The sequence below is a fragment of the Salmo trutta genome, chromosome 29, assembly GCF_901001165.1.
Source record: "Salmo trutta chromosome 29, fSalTru1.1, whole genome shotgun sequence".
Taxonomy (NCBI): domain Eukaryota; kingdom Metazoa; phylum Chordata; class Actinopteri; order Salmoniformes; family Salmonidae; genus Salmo; species Salmo trutta.
In genome coordinates, this window is record NC_042985.1 from 35,396,967 (window position 1) to 35,412,886 (window position 15,920).

Genomic DNA, 15,920 nt, shown 5'->3' on the forward strand with positions numbered 1-15,920 from the left:
GCAGAGTTTGTAAGTGGTCAGCCTGGGGACAGTGAGACTGGAGATGCGCGTTCTTTCAGTCTTTGAATGAATACAACGTTGCCCGGTTGGAATATTATCGCTATTTTACGAGAAAAATAGCATAAAAATTGATTTTAAACAGAGTTTGACATGCTTCTAAGTACGGTAATGGAATATCAGAGCAATTGGATAGAGATGACAAAGAAGACCAAGAAATGGTCAGACAGGGTACTTCCTGTACAGAATCTTCTCAGGTTTTGGCCTGCCATTTGAGTTCTGTTATACTCACAGACACCATTCAAACAGTTTTAGAAACGTTGGAGTGTTTTCTATCCAAAGCTACTAATTATATGCATATTCTAGTTTCTGGGCAGGAGTAATAACCAGATTAAATCGGGTACGTTTTTTATCCGGCCGTGAAAATACTGCCCCCTATCCATAACAAGTTAAGCATCGGTTTACTAGAGCCCCCATCCTCATCCATCCGGACCCGTCCCATCAGTTTCTGGTTGAGGTCGACGCTTCTGACGTTGGAGTGGGGGCCGTCCTGTCCATAAGCAAAAGCTGCATCCCTGGGCCTTCCTGTCCCATCCCGCTGAGAGAAACTATGACGTAGGAAATCGAGAACGTCTGGCGGTCAAGATGGCTTTGGAAGAGTGGAGGCACTGGTTTCAAGGGGCAGAACATCCATTTTTGGTGTGGACGGACCATAAGAATTTAGAATATCTCCAGACCGCCAGCGCCTTAACTCTAGGCAGGCCCATTGGGCTCTGTTATTCACTAGTTTCAACTTTACCATCTCCTACCGCACAGGGTCCAGGAATGTGAAGCCTGATGCTCTCTCTCGTCTGTATAGTTCCGCTGCTACACCTTCGGACTTTGAGACCATCCCTGAGACCATCCTCCCTTACGTCTCAGGATTCGTCGCTGCATGCACGGTATGTGCTCAGAATAAGTCTCCACGGCAAGCTCCGGCTGGCCTCCTTCAACCACTCCCAGTCCAAAGGCCAGTCGGAGCGTGCCAATTAGGACCTGGAGACTACTCTTTGGTGCCTTGTCTCTTACAACCCCACCACCCGGAGTCGGCAACTCGTGTGGGTGGAGTATCCCCGTGAACACTCTTCCCTGCTTGGCCACTGGGCTCTCGCCTTTCGAGTGCTCCGTGGGTTATCAGCCCCAGCTCTTCCCTGAGCAAGAAGAGGAGGTCAACATACCCTCGGCACAGATGTTCATCCACCGCTCTCAAGAGCGCTTCCAGGTATTGTCAGCAAACAGACCACCACCGGACTCCTATTCCCCACTATCGTCTCAGGCAGAGGGTATGGCTGTCTACGTGTTACCTGCCCCTCCGGGGGGAGTCTCATAAACTTTCCCCCATTTTATAGGTCCTTTCCCCATCTCTGAAGTCCGTAGCCCCTTTGCTGTTCATCCGCATACACTCCGCATACACTCCGCATACACTCCGCATACATCCCCCTTTTCATGTGTCTAGGATATTTGTATTTTATTTTAACCTTTATTTAAGCCTTTATTTAACTAGGCAAGTCAGTTAAGAACAAATTCTTATTCACAATGACAGCCTAGGAACAGTGGGTTAATTGCCTTGTTCAGGGGTAGAACAGCAGATGTTTACCTTGTCAGCTCGGGGACTCGATCTAGCAACCTTTCAGTTACTGGACCAATGTTCTAACCACTAGGCTACCTGCCGCCCCTTAAGCCTTTGTCTCACAGCCCTTTGTCTCCTGTTTCCAATAAATTACATTCTGTTAAAGTTCAGAGTGACATTCCATTATGTATCATTAAAGCGTTGTGGAAAAGGCTGAATCATAGGTCAGATAGCATTGTGTGGCTCAGTTGGTAGAGCATGGTGTTTGCAACGCCAGCATGGTGTGTGCAACGCCAGGGTTGTGGGTTCGATTCCCACGGGGGGCCAGTACAATTTTTTTTTTTAAATGCATGAAATGAAAATGAAATGTATGAAATGTTTGTATTCACTACTGTAAGTTGCTCTGGATAAGAGCGTCTGCTAAATGACTAAAATGTAAATGAAATAAGAAAGCATTAAATGATCTGATTAACACCACAACACCAAACACCATTTTATCCAGTAGATAGGCTGTGTGCTAATGGCTATTTGCTTTATGTGTCATAGTATCATAAATGTCATGTTTACACCAGGGGTGAAAGTAAGTTGGTACGGTCTGGCACTGTGTCCCCACAAAATAAATAGTGAGGGTTTACTGTACCGGTAAAATATCACAATAATTGAAATCAAAATGTAAAAAAACTGTAGGCTATTACACCACTTTTTATTATTACCGCTTGTCAGAGGCATGAACATTTTGCAAATGAAACATGGAAACAGGTGGTATACTCCAAAATGTCATGTAAAAACACTGAAATTATGCCATGGCAGAGATGAGTGGCCGACACCGAGACGCACGCAGACAGCAGTGGACGCATATATTCTGGCCTAATTACAAACGCCAAATGTCATGACACTTTTTTGGTGTTTTTGTGTAACAGCTGTCTCTTTCCATTCACCATTGTTTGTGGGCTGGAAATATGTTGTGAGTGGATAAACGTGCGCGGGTAGCCTAGTAAAGGAGCCCTTGTTTGACAATCTGATGAAAAAATCATGACTGGTTTTGTTTATGCCATAATAAAAGGTCATACATTTTAAAAGTTACATGTCAAATCTTTACCACTAGGCCCAGAGAAATGCTATTGAATTGATAGGGATTCTATATGCAATTCTATATTTAGGCCCATACATTTCTTTTCGGTATAAGAGGTCCGTACCGGGAAGAAATTAATTATACTTTCCCCCCTGTTTAATACTCAGGACTTGGTCCGCAAACACTATTAAAAGGTATCCTGGAATGTGTTGCAAGTCCCACAGTATCAGTTGAAGTTTGTCTCCATCTTTTGACTGGAAGAGTCTTTCACAGAGGAGTGCTCTGGGCGGCCCTTACGTGAAAGGGCAAGAAACCACAGGAACAAGAAGACACCTGTTGTAGGAATAATTTTGGAGGGATTGAAAAGCAACAAATCACTCAGCGATCACTCAGATTTAAAGCAGTCAATCATATATCTTTCCTTAGAGACGTTGTGTGTGATAGGATACTGACCCTGGAAGCAGTTGAATATACTGAAGAGGTACAGTCCAGGGAGAGAAAGGGGGCCGTAGGTGCAGAATGCCAACCCCCATGGTACTCCTAGCACACAGCTGAGCCCCAGGACCGTGGCCCAGTCCTTCCACATCCTACCCTTCCCTCTCTGCCCCCACAGCTTCACCACCACCACACCTAGAATGGCTGTGTTGAAGAGGAAGACCAGGCCCAGGTATCCACTCACTGTGACGTAGCTGACCACCACTCCATGGCTGTCTGTAGCGCTGCTTATCCAACATCTGCAGTTAGACAAGAGTCCATTTGAACCTTTGCTTGTTTTCATGGCTACATATATATTTAAATATTAGCTTCCTATGACAAAATACTGTGAATTGAACCTCACATGTCTGTTGATGAGCCATTGTTGGCCCCCGTCATGTAGAAGCTATGTATGCCGTAGACTCCTGAGAAACGACAGGCCATCACAGTTGCAGTGGGTATGCCTGGAATCAAGGACCGCATTTAGACTATACATTGTATGGTGTAGAATATCGCTCAACTGTCAAAGGAGAGGGAAAAAAAGACTTATGAGTGGAACTTGTGATCTCACCCCATCCAACCAGGCTCAGTTTGAGCAGGTATTTCCTGACATAGATGTTGAAGACGCGGACTAACAGCATGTAGAGATGGAAGCCTTCAATGGCCAACCAGGTGAAGGTGGACAGGAGAGCCCAGTGCAGCATCAACCCAAAGGCCAGACAGACACGTCCCTCAGCCCCATCCGCCTCATGCCACACCCACCACTCGCTCAAGAGGTAGGAGAGGTGCAGGAACAGGAGCGCTCCTGTCAGCTGCACATGAATTGATATTGACTGTTCAAAACGCCCCTTCCTATGGGGGACAGAAAACAAGAGGCTCAGGCCCACAGAGATGTTTATATAATGTATACCATTTATGCTCTGTTTCTGTGATCAGGCCTTTGTCTGTGTACAGATTAAAGGGCTAAAGTGAGGTCTCTTGCTTACCTCTACTTTGAATTGTATCGCTCAATATTTTTGACACAAACGTTTGTGAATGTGTACTATTGTGTAGCTGCATTGTGGATGGTTTAACTACTCTGTTTATATTCAAGGAAGAGAGAATACTTACCTAAGACAAGTGTACATGACAAGGGTTACTGTTGTGAAAACCACAGAGAATGATGAACCAATGTAGGAGATGTAGCCGAGGTTGGCGGCATTCACAGGGTCTACCGACAACTTTGAGTTCTGTTAGTGAGAAAATACGATAAGGAATCAAGAGTATGTTACCAGCTAGGACTTACCATACAAAAAAAGAAGAATGTAATTATTAAAGTGATAGTTAATGTTTTAGCATTGGTGGTACAAATCCAATGCAAGTTAATGGTACCTATTAGCATTTTTTGCACTTCATGTCCAAATTATCCTAAAGTATCTACAATTGATTCCGTAGCGCAGTTAAGTTACTTGTAGATGATTTGGATATGAAGCGCAAAATATGCTAATATGTGTATCGTTGCCTTGCATTGGATTTGTGCCAAAACATTTGCATTTGGAAACAATGGCCAGGTAAACAAACCAAAGCATGGATTTCTGTCATACCTTGTCGATGGACTGCTTACAGAGTAAGGAAACCACTGTCCCTTTAAAGTGAGTGTTTTGAAGACTTCTATATCAGTCTTTGCATGTATTACACAGTTATGATTTGTATAGAGCTATTCAAATAACTAAAGTAATGACCTATATAATTACTGTAGCACATATTTACCACAAGCACTGCAAAGAAGCTGAGATGGTTACAGCTGCACACAAACTCTCCGTGAATGAGGGTGGTATTACAACCCCCTGAGCTCCAGTCCCCTGCAGACAGAAAAGTCACAAATGTCACACACACACACACACACACACACACACACACACACACACACACACACACACACACACACACACACACACACACACACACACACACACACACACACACACACACACACACACAAGCACCCACAAATGCCCACACACACACACACACACAAATGCCCACACACACAGGAAAATAACATGTTGGCCCACAGCAGTTCAACCATTAAAAGATGAGTCAAGCCCTAGCCCCCACCTTCGCCATTCTTATTTTCTGAGTCCTTCCAGAAAACACAAGTCCCTCTCTCAGTCTGAAACAAAGGCAATGTAAAACACACACTGTTCATTGAAGTATAGACTAGACTAATATTTGTCTCAGAGATACAGTAGGTGCACAGTCACAGTCTTATTCCTCCAGTAAGTGTCTAAAGTTCAAGTGGACTCCATTCACCCACCACATTTGTGTTTCTGAAGGTGATTCTGACAGGCTGGTCAAGGTCCCTCACACTGTGGTCCCCCACCCTCACAGCCAGCACAGATTGCCCCAGGACTTCCCCTGATCTAGAGCCTCGAACTGGACCAAGCTGTTAACATTGGAGGGAAGTGCAAGAGAAAGCAGCAGCAGAAGAGCAAACGTCATTCAGAGAGGTCTTATGTGCCTTTCACTTTCATAAAATCCTTCCTCAATAAATGACTTCATGATACTAAATAATATATTCATTGTTTTACTGTAGTGATAAATTGTATACCGGATATGGCAGCAGTGATAATATTTTGTCCATTACCATTGGTTGGTTTCAGCTAAAACTAAGAATCGCCTACTGTTTGAGTCAGTTACCAACCTTGAATAGAGAGCTGTTGAGTACAGCCATTGTAATGTGCACATAGTCAGTGCTATTAGTGTCGTTCCTCTTGCTTCTCTGGAGGGCATGCGCAGGAATGTGCACTCTGTGTCCAGAATTTGTGCTCTCTTCTGCCTATGGTGGAATTAATGGACATTACAGTTTTAAGTGCAACATATCCATCGGAAATACCAAAAATTGCAATATGCAACAGTAAAAAAACAACAACAAGAGATTAGGCTGTGTCTGAAGTCTTTGTTGCTGCACCCCGGTATATATGACTGAACCAGAAGGTTGTGAGATCAACAGCTATGAATTCATGATCTCACCTTATTGGATGAGTTGACAGACCATCTGTAGAAGTTTGGGATGGCAATTCTGGCCTTTGGAATGCATATTGTAATTCTATCCTCAAAACACCTACCAAAAACACAAATCATCTTACATGATTTGACCCGTTTCTTATATTCAACTTAATCAATGTAATGAATGGATATCAAATGGTTATCAAATCCCATATAGCTCAGTTGGTAGTGCATGGTGCTTGCAATGTTGGGATTGTGGGTTTGTTTCCCACAGGGGAAAAGTATGTAAAAGTACAAATATGTATCCACTCACTACTATAAGTTGCTCTGGATGAGAGCGCTAAAATGTAAACTTAATGGACATTCCCATATGGACTAGCTAGATGTTTAACTGTGTAGTTAAAAGGATAAACATGTACTGGCTATTTTGTAATATCCATGGCACGTTAAAATTCATTACAATAGGGCATAAAGAATGTTATTGGAGTACCTGGTCCATACCACTTCTTGGCGAAGACAATCTCGAAGAGCATCTTTACAGTTTGGAAGATTGTCTGGGAACGTTATTGACAAGGTTAGCCATTATATCACTCTGAAAATGACAAAAATCCATACAAGGTACCAATGCTTCACCTCAAGACAAACACATTCAAAACAACCAGATAAAAAACTACTGTAGACACTAAAGCCAATGATGGTGACAAAAACTCAGTGGGGACCACGTCAATCATGGGTGGCAAACACTGGTCCTCGAGAGCCGCAGTGATTGCAAGCTTTTTTTCAGCCCTGTCGAGACACACCTGGTTGAACTAATCGTGTATATTTTTTAACAGACCTTGATTAGGTATCTTATTTGAAAATGACAGCTCTCCAGGCCAGGGTTGACCACCCCAGATATACAATTAACTGGTCCACCCCTTTTCACAGTTTGTTCAAAAATGTCTACATAACCTCGACCAATACTCAACCACATGTGCCATCCATTTTAACACTTGCTCAACACATAGAAACAAACAGGAGCTTACCATTGGTACTCAGGGTTGCAGGGATGCATATAAATATGAGAATTAAATAACTGGTCTTCATCACTCTCTCCCTCTTTCAGCCTGTGACCGCTGATGGGTTAATGGTCTGTCTTGTTAGTTGATCTTTGCTCGTGTGTTGTTGTTTCCTGGTTTCATATCATTACTATAATTAGAGAGGGGGTTGGACATATTTGCATGTATACTATAGGTTATGGCATTACAAAACTGGGTGAATACAAGTAGGCTATTGTTAACACAGCATGTAATGAATACAAGACTTATATTAGTGATTGATTCAATTTATTAGACAATAGAAATAAAAAACATACTGGTCATAAGACGCCTCCACATACAATTTAAGAAAAATCATCAAGAATGACACAATAAAACTTGAAAGCTTATGTCCTTTGTAGTCCTTTTGGGGGGGGGGAGTTAATGTTAGGTAAATCAATATAATCAAAACATTTCAGTGAGAATCATCAAAAAAAATCCTATATCGTGACATTTCTCTGCATCTCTAAGACTCATTCTGCCACTCACCAGAAAATTGCTAGAAAAGAGGATGTCTCTGTTTCACAATCATAAAGATATGGTCAATCATGAGTGCATTTGAGAACCTCTTGCTCCCAGTGAGACACTTTCTGCAGAAGTGATATTAGTTCAAATGTAGAAAACATTACCAGATTGCAACACACTTTCCAGAGTTGAGTTAGAAAATGAAGTGATAGATTGTGAAACGAATAATGATGAGGCTGTGTGAAAAGGTTTATCACATCAGAGTGCTTTGTCTCAATGTGTTGAGAATATGTGGGCTTTATCCCAAAAATTGTGAAAAACCTAGGTCACAGTTTACATCTTGTTGCACTACGCCAACAAGATCTCACAAACTCACTTTGATGGTACATGGACTTTCTTTGTGTAACACAGTATAGTAACTAATTTGAAACAGAATATTGACAGTATATATATATTTTTAAATATGTGTGCCCTATCAGTACACTTGAAAATCTCATTTCATTCTGCTTTACCACAGCAACCATAGAGAAAACTCACTAGCATGCAGGAAACTAAATCCTTTGGTTTGTATCTGACTAATTATGCAACAGTCAGTTCAGCAACTTGAGATCGGATATTTAATGAAGGTTGATAATCATAATCAACGTACACTTCAAGTAAAATTATTCACTCAAAGCACTTTCCCAATAAATACATTGGAATGATACAGAAGAAAATGCATGTCACGTTGGTATAAATGGATTCGGGAGACAGGCGCAGGAATGCGTAATCGTTTTTTTTATTCAGCACCTAATTACGGCGTGCCGTGTAAAGGCACGGGGACGAAGACCAAACAAACACGTAACAAAGACACAGGGTTGAAACCCAAACAAAAGAGTGAGGAGTACCTCGAATAAATAACACACGCGCACAATGATTAACACACGGGACGAGACCCGTAATCATCTGCACAATCCACAAGGGCACGAAAGCCCAAAACACACAGCACAGGTGCTCACACGCACCAACGGACATTATAACAATAATCGTCCCCACCATGGTGAACAATGGGCACCTAAATACAAATACAATCAGTGGGAATAGGGGCCAGGTGTGCGCAATGAAAGTTCCAGAGGGATCCGTGACAATACATCAACACAACCGGTGTAGAAACCATAACTCAATTTGAAAGAGAAAGAAAGAGACAATGCATATGCCATTAGACACAAAGCCAAAACTCCCCTTGCCATCTAAGAAGATATGGGTGATCTCCATTGTGGACAGACATTGTTTACTGGTAGGAGTTGTTGCCAGGGAACATCTCCTCCTTGGGTTTGGCTGTAGAAGTGTTCAGAGCTGCTGATGTGCTCTTGGTATTCGCCACCCGCTCCCTGTCTTTCCTGGCAGTGCCACAGATCCATAGGAATATAAAGAATCCTTAGAGAGAGAAACACAGACAGATCATCAGACTCCACCCACATAGGTGCTCAATAATAGGTGCTTTCAAACTATTCAAGATCATAGGGCCACATTTCCTCTACCTGTCACTCCTCTCCCTTTCTACATAATCTTATTTGATCTCCACTCTCTTCCCTTCCACCCCTCTACATCAGCTTTACTATCTCTTTCTGTCCCTGTCTTCCGCGATGTTCCCTGGGTCACCTTGGAGGGAGTTGAAAATGCTGAACAGGTAGAGGATGGGAAGGTTGACATAGCCGTAGCTGAGGAAGGCCAGGCCCCAGGTGATGCCCAGCAGGCAGGTCAGACCCAGGACGGTGCCGATGTCCTTCCAGGCCAGGCTTGCCTTCCCAGGCTTGCCCTTAGTGCCATAGCGCTGCAGCTGGCAGATCCGGGTGGTCACCGTTAACAGAATGCCAGAGTTAAGGACAAAGATGATGGTGAAGTAGGCCAGGTTCATACTGTAGAAGAAGGGGATGTCCATGATCCAGCAGCTGGGGTGGGCAGAGAGCGTTGGTTAAAATGCAGTGACGCAGTGATCAAACTGTGATTATATTGGACAAACTGCATCTGGTCTTTACCAAACACATAATCATATTCACCTTGTCCTCAACATTCACTTATTGATCTCCACACAGCACGTTCATTAGGAACATAAACACGCTGTACGTTGGGCCACCCCTGAAATTGCACTGATAAAAAGTGAACATTCAAAAAGAGAACGGTAACATTTACTCACATTGTGTTTGTCTGGTTAGTGTCTGCCATAGTCATTTCCGTAGGTCCATATAACGGTTTGATATCCTTGACTGCCAATGAAACTCCCACGATGATACCAGGGAGTCCTGAACAGTGCACACACAGGATGAGTGCATTCACATGTCCGACCACGGTTCCATGTCCGCAAACTCTTCTCCCACTGTATCTCTCACCTGAACGAGCATGTTTAGAACTGATTCACTTACCCCAGCCAATGGCGGACAGCTTGGCCATATAGTGTCGGTAGTAAGTGTTGAACACCTTGACCAGGAGGAGATACAGGTGGACAGCTTCAATGGCCATCCAGGTGAAACAGCTGAGGAGGCTGTAATGAATGGCCGCCGCAATGAAGATACACACGCCCCTGATGCCCAGACTGGCCCCCCACTCGTTGAGCAGGAAAGAGGTGTTGAGCAGGAACAAAGCCCCGCTCAGTGACACGTGGATGCTGTTGGCGTTGTCCACCCTGGAGTTCCTTAAGTAAGGGTACAACCATATCAGACAACTGATAAAACAGCGCGGATAGATGACTAGTACGGGTGCAGTCATCTATACAGACGCAGGGACGACTACACGGGCCATGCTGAAATAGACAGGGGATGAAATGTACAGAGGAAGAGATACAATTCAAAAATGGAGAAAGGAGGGAAAGGTGGGCAGGCGGCATTTTGGCGAGGTGGGGGTCACATACGTGGTAATGACGTAGGTGAGGAAGGATACGGCGGTGAAGAAGGCAGACAAGCCACAGCCAATGTAGCTGATGTAGGACAAGACCTGCCAGTGTGCACTGTCAATAGATAGGTCGGCGATCTGGAGGGGATAAGAACGGATAAGGCACGACGACTATCACCAGGTGATAATTTATGGTAGGATGATGTAGTTGAATTGATGGATATCAATTGCTCACCAGCAGCACGGCAAACGGCGTAGCGTGGTTACAGATACACTCCACCACGCTGTCGTTGATCTTAGTAACGCATCCATCCGTTTTCCAAAAGACAGTGTCTGGGAGGCTTATGTTCCCTGTTTGGAAGAGAGTACCCTTTTTTAGTCATTCACAAATGCAGTCAGTATGTGTACAGCTTACTTTGCCATATGAGGCAACAACAAAATGTTATGCAAAGGACTGTGGTATGCAATGGACTGTAGTTTTCAGTAAACACAGTTACTGTAGGCCTACATACTGTAACAGAAATAAACCCACCGTATTCATTGAAATATTGACATGACAGGCTGTAATTCACCTGTAGAGAAAAAAAACGCTGATACGGTAATGCATTAATAGAATCAACTGTGAACTAAAGTGAGCTACAAAATTATTGGGACAGTAACACATTTTTGGTTGTTTTGGCTCTATACTCCAGCATTTTGGATGTGATGATTATGAGGTTCAAATGCAGACTGTGCGCTTTCATTTGAGGGAATTTTCATCCATATCGGGTGAACCGTTTATAACAATGATAAGGACGAGTGAGAAAGTTACTGATGCACAACTATCATACCCCCAAGACATGCTAAACTCTCACCATTACAATAACAGGGGAGGTTAGCATTCTTGTGGGGGGAATGATACTTGTGCGTCTGTAACTTTCTCACTCAACATTATTCACGATTCATTCAGGATGATCCGTAATCATGGTAGCATCCACATCAATGTGTTAAAGTGTTTAGGAACATATTATATTTTTTATTTACAATAAAAGTGACTCCAGAATGAAACAATACATTATTAACCATTAATTTCTATTGGGCACAAAGTAATCTGAAACACAACCAAAACAAACAAGAAATGCATCCAACAAGTTTGTAGATTCACAAGCTTGATGTAATAATTGCGTGCTAGGAATATGGGACCAAATATTTTGACTACTTTAATACACATATAAATGAATGAGTCCCAATACCTTCGGTCCCCTAAAATGGAGAGACTATACACAAAAACGTCTGTAATTTCTAAACAGCACACCCGATATGGATGAAAATACCCGAAAATGAAGGCAGACAGTCTGCACTTTAACCTCATAGTCATTGGCTCTGTACTCATAGTCCTGGAGTACAGAGCCAAAACAACCAAGAATGTGTCACTGTCCCAAAACATTTGTATGTCGCAATTACAGGAACATCCTAAATCTTATGACGACAATTTACAATTTACTGGTATAATAGGGTCAAGCAATTTGAACTTCATCTTCAGTGGAGTGATCAAGTTCTCTAGTTGTCTGCCGCCGCCCACCTCTATCCGTATGACCATGGTTCTCACGAGTTCCTCTTTAAACTGGATAGAAGAGGGTGATAATGACATGGAGGATTATGAGGGTTGCGATTTCATGAAAGCCCAGTCCATCAAATCACAACATTTTTTATTTATTTTCATTTATTGAATTGGAAGAATGATTGAATTGAATTATAGAATAGATGCACAATATAAGAAGTCCTACCAAGAACTGATTGGGTGATTTATAGGTGACCACGCCCACTCTCCTCTTTTCCTCTGGGATGTTCTGGAGTGCATCAATAGGGATCCATGTTTCCGGAATGTAAGAGTTGTTCTCAGAGAGGAGCTAAATGATTTCAGCGAGAATGGAAAATACCTAGCTGACACACTATACTCATTATCATTAGAGGGTCCCCTTCTGCAGTCAGAGTACTACAATATGTACATAAAATAGACACAGACCACATATTTACTCAGGACATACACTACCGTTCAAAGGTTTGGGGTCACTTAGAAATGTCCTTGTTTTTAAAGAAAAGCTATTTTTTTGCCCTTTAAAATAACAACAAATGAATCAGAAACACAGTGTAGACATTGTTAATGTTGTAATTGACTAGTGTAGCTGGAAACAGCTGATCTTTAATGGAATATCTACATACAGTAGGAGTACAGAGGCCCATTATCAAGCAACCATCACTCCTGTGTTCCAATGGCTCGTTGTGTTAGTTAATCCAGGTTTATCATTTTAAAAGGCTAATTGATCATTAGAAAACCCTTTTGCAATTATGTTAGCACAGCTGAAAACTGTTGTCCTGATTAAAAAAGCAAAAAAACTTGCCATTTTTAGACTAGTTGAGTATCTGGAGCATCAGCATTACAGGCTCAAAATGGCCAGAATCAAATAACTTTCTTCTGAACTCGTCAGTCTATTTTTGATCTGAGAAATTAAGGCTATTCCATGCGAGAAATTGCCAAGAAAGATATCGTACAACGCTGTGTACTACTCCCTTCACAGAACAGAGCAAACTGGCTCTAACCAAATAGAAAGAGGAGTAGGAGGCCACGGTGCACAACTGAGCAAGAGGACAAGTACATTAGAGTGTCTAGTTTGAGAAACAGACGCCTCACAAGTCCTCAACTGGCAGCTTCATTACATAGTACCCGTAAAACACCAGTCTCATCGTCAACAGTGAAGAGGCGACTCCGGGATGCTGGCCTTCTAGGCAGAGTTGCAAAGAAAAAGCCATATCTCAGACTGGCCAATAAAAAGAAAAGATTAAGATGGGAAAAAGAACACAGACACTGGACAGAGATATGGCTTTTTCTTTGCAACTCTGCCTAGAAGGCCAGCATCCCGGAGTCGCCTCTTCACTGTTGACGTTGAGATTGATGCCCAAACACAAACCCAGATAACAGCAGCCCTACCTCTGGTGCTTTTATTTTCACCATCTTGTCATCAGCACTGGTTAGGTTGGTCAGGTTGAACACAATCAGAGCCAGATCCCTGAGGTGGTAGTACACAGACTCTCCAGTGATTGAGACGTTCACCATGTTGTGTACCAGGTACCGTTCAACGCTTCAAATACAGCACAGAGACAGGGCAGGTAATCAAAGTTACGTCTCTGTCAGAAGTCAATGGAAACAGGTTGGCTGGTTACTTACCCAATAAACATCATCCTCATGGTCCGATTGTTTTTAAACAGGTCCGCACACATATCTCGTATGTTCAGGACCCTTCTAAGATCCTTTGGACCCTCACTGGGATGGTCTTGTATCTCTCTCATCAGGGCAGTGACTGGTGGCCCAGTACACTTGGTGACCTCACACGTGGATGAAGCTGAGGGACCAAAAGTAAAAGAGCCCTTGTACTAGTGTTACAGTTCAGTAGGGGTTATTAGTGTCATTTTGTTATGACTATATAACACCTCTGACATCACAGAGGAATCCCAGCTACAGTTTCACGTTTCATTCAGAATTTTCGAGATTACGAATAGACAAAAGGAAGATAGGTTTATTTGCTCACACATGTTGAAGATCAACTTGTTGGTTGAGTTCTCGACTACGGAAATCGGCACCGTCTGACAGTCAGTGAGGTTAATCGAGGTCACATTCATTGGGGTGCACTCAATATAGCTTTCAATGACCCAAAAGCATTTCAGATTTTCCTCAGCTTTATCAATGATGGTGATAGTCTTGTTCAGAATGTTTTTCATTGAAATCTCCCCTGTTGTGGTGTCTAAATAAAAGGTATCATCTACGGAAATGAAATAGCAATAGGTAAACATCTCTAACATGCATAAAGTTATTATTATTTGGTTGATACCCCACCATTCAATTTATGAGTTACGACAACCATGAATGGGGTTATTTACAGCTTTTTGCCTAATTATTACAACAGCCTAAAATAATGTGCCAATTGTACCAATAACAACCCAAATCAAGTGTACTTAAGTCCTCCATATCAATTGGGGAAGACGCCCTCGTGGTAATGGCTGGAGCGGAATGAGTGGAATGGTAGCAAATACGTCAAACACATGGTTTCCACGTGTTTGGTGCCATTCCCTTTGCTCTGTTCCACCCATTAATATGAGCCGTCCTCCCCACAGCAGCCTCCACTGATTTGGTCCCACAGTGCATTAAAATGAAACACAGTTTGAGCTCATTAGTCAAATCAAATCAAATTGTATTTGTCACATGCGCCGAATACAACAGGTGTAAGACCTTACAGTGAAATGCTTGCTTACAAGCCCTAACCAAAAATGCAGTAAAAAAAATAAAAAATACCTACAAAATAATAAGAATAAGAAATAAAAGTAACAAATATGTAAAGGGCAGCAGTAAAATGACAATAGCGAGGCTATATACAGGGGGTACCGGTACAGAGTCAGTGTGCGGGGGGCACCAGTTAGTCGAGGTGTGCTAGTACCTGAATTTGAGCAATTCATAGCCAGTGTTCCAGATATAAGTAGAAGTAGACGCAGAGGAAACATTGTGGCTGTTTTAAGGGTAGAACAGTGCAATATATGAATGACAAAAAAATACATTACAAAGCAATCCATATTTTCAACATTCTGTCATAGCCCTTACCACTCATTCAACATTACACTCAGTAAAGTACACTATGCAGCCTGAGAATTTCATTTCAGCTTGACACCTAGGCTAACACTGCTTAATACCGCAACGTATGCCTAACACATTCTGTTCGTTTTCAACAATGCTTCAGCACTAACAAAACCTAGCCATGCTTTCTGATGACCAACACTGTGATGTCTGCTTATTCCCAGACATATCATTCTGCCATCACTCAGGTAAGATAATGACACAACATTATCAACACAGTAGCTGAACTTTACAATGACAAAATAGGATTGAATCATATTCCTCACACACAAACACATACACTTACTTACATGCTAGGAGTTGATTTCACTCACATTTGACGTCCTTGTGGGGTGAGCAAATGATCTGTGAAACCACTGTCTGCTTTGTAGAGATAATTACATCATTGAACACAGTAAACTCCCATCCAATTTGTATTTCCAACTGTGCCTTTAACAAACGTCCATTCTAATGTTTGGAGCTGTTTTTTCTTCATGACTGTTCATAGTCAAATTATATAACTGCAACATTTTAATATCTTTATGCTACCTTTAGAGGAACCTGGTGGCATTGCATTTGTTTTATGCAAATCTAGTCTGAACTTCAGCTTGCTCGAGCGGAGCGTCAATGAATAGGCTACAGTTCTCTGCTTATGTCAATCTTATTCATCTTCTGTTGCAGGTTAATCAACTAGTGAGGGATAGGATCTCACCACATTACATCAGATCC

At 42.4% G+C, this 15,920-nt stretch overlaps 2 protein-coding genes across 4 annotated transcripts; both read right to left on the minus strand.

Annotated features, from left to right (window-relative positions):
- Nucleotides 1–2,277: 2,277 nt before the first annotated feature.
- LOC115167481 (adhesion G-protein coupled receptor G1) lies at nt 2,278–7,313 on the minus strand. The gene is made up of 12 exons (XM_029721927.1): nt 7,166–7,313; nt 6,631–6,694; nt 6,165–6,255; nt 5,836–5,970; nt 5,449–5,577; nt 5,250–5,304; nt 4,902–4,993; nt 4,263–4,381; nt 3,724–4,004; nt 3,517–3,616; nt 3,132–3,412; nt 2,278–3,011 (listed from the first exon to the last, which is right to left on the minus strand). The coding sequence occupies exons 1-12, from the start codon at nt 7,224–7,226 to the stop codon at nt 2,905–2,907; spliced, it is 1,515 nt and encodes a 504-aa protein (XP_029577787.1). The 5' UTR covers nt 7,227–7,313; the 3' UTR covers nt 2,278–2,904.
- Nucleotides 7,314–7,448: 135 nt separating this feature from the next.
- Nucleotides 7,449–15,608, minus strand: LOC115167476 (adhesion G protein-coupled receptor G3). Of its 3 annotated transcripts, XM_029721915.1 has the most exons (14): nt 15,503–15,608; nt 15,019–15,087; nt 14,116–14,346; nt 13,755–13,929; nt 13,518–13,668; nt 12,316–12,438; nt 12,033–12,152; nt 11,082–11,139; nt 10,785–10,900; nt 10,569–10,687; nt 10,084–10,352; nt 9,858–9,963; nt 9,323–9,612; nt 7,449–9,097 (listed from the first exon to the last, which is right to left on the minus strand). In XM_029721915.1, exons 2-14 carry the CDS (start codon nt 15,080–15,082, stop codon nt 8,952–8,954), a joined length of 1,968 nt encoding a protein of 655 aa, XP_029577775.1. In that variant the 5' UTR covers nt 15,083–15,087; nt 15,503–15,608; the 3' UTR covers nt 7,449–8,951. The 3 variants fall into 3 exon arrangements, with proteins under 3 accessions (XP_029577775.1, XP_029577776.1, XP_029577774.1); XM_029721916.1 differs by lacking the exon at nt 15,503–15,608 and having other exon boundaries at nt 11,082–11,121; nt 12,111–12,152; nt 15,019–15,185; XM_029721914.1 differs by lacking the exon at nt 15,503–15,608 and having other exon boundaries at nt 11,082–11,121; nt 15,019–15,185.
- Nucleotides 15,609–15,920: the final 312 nt, after the last annotated feature.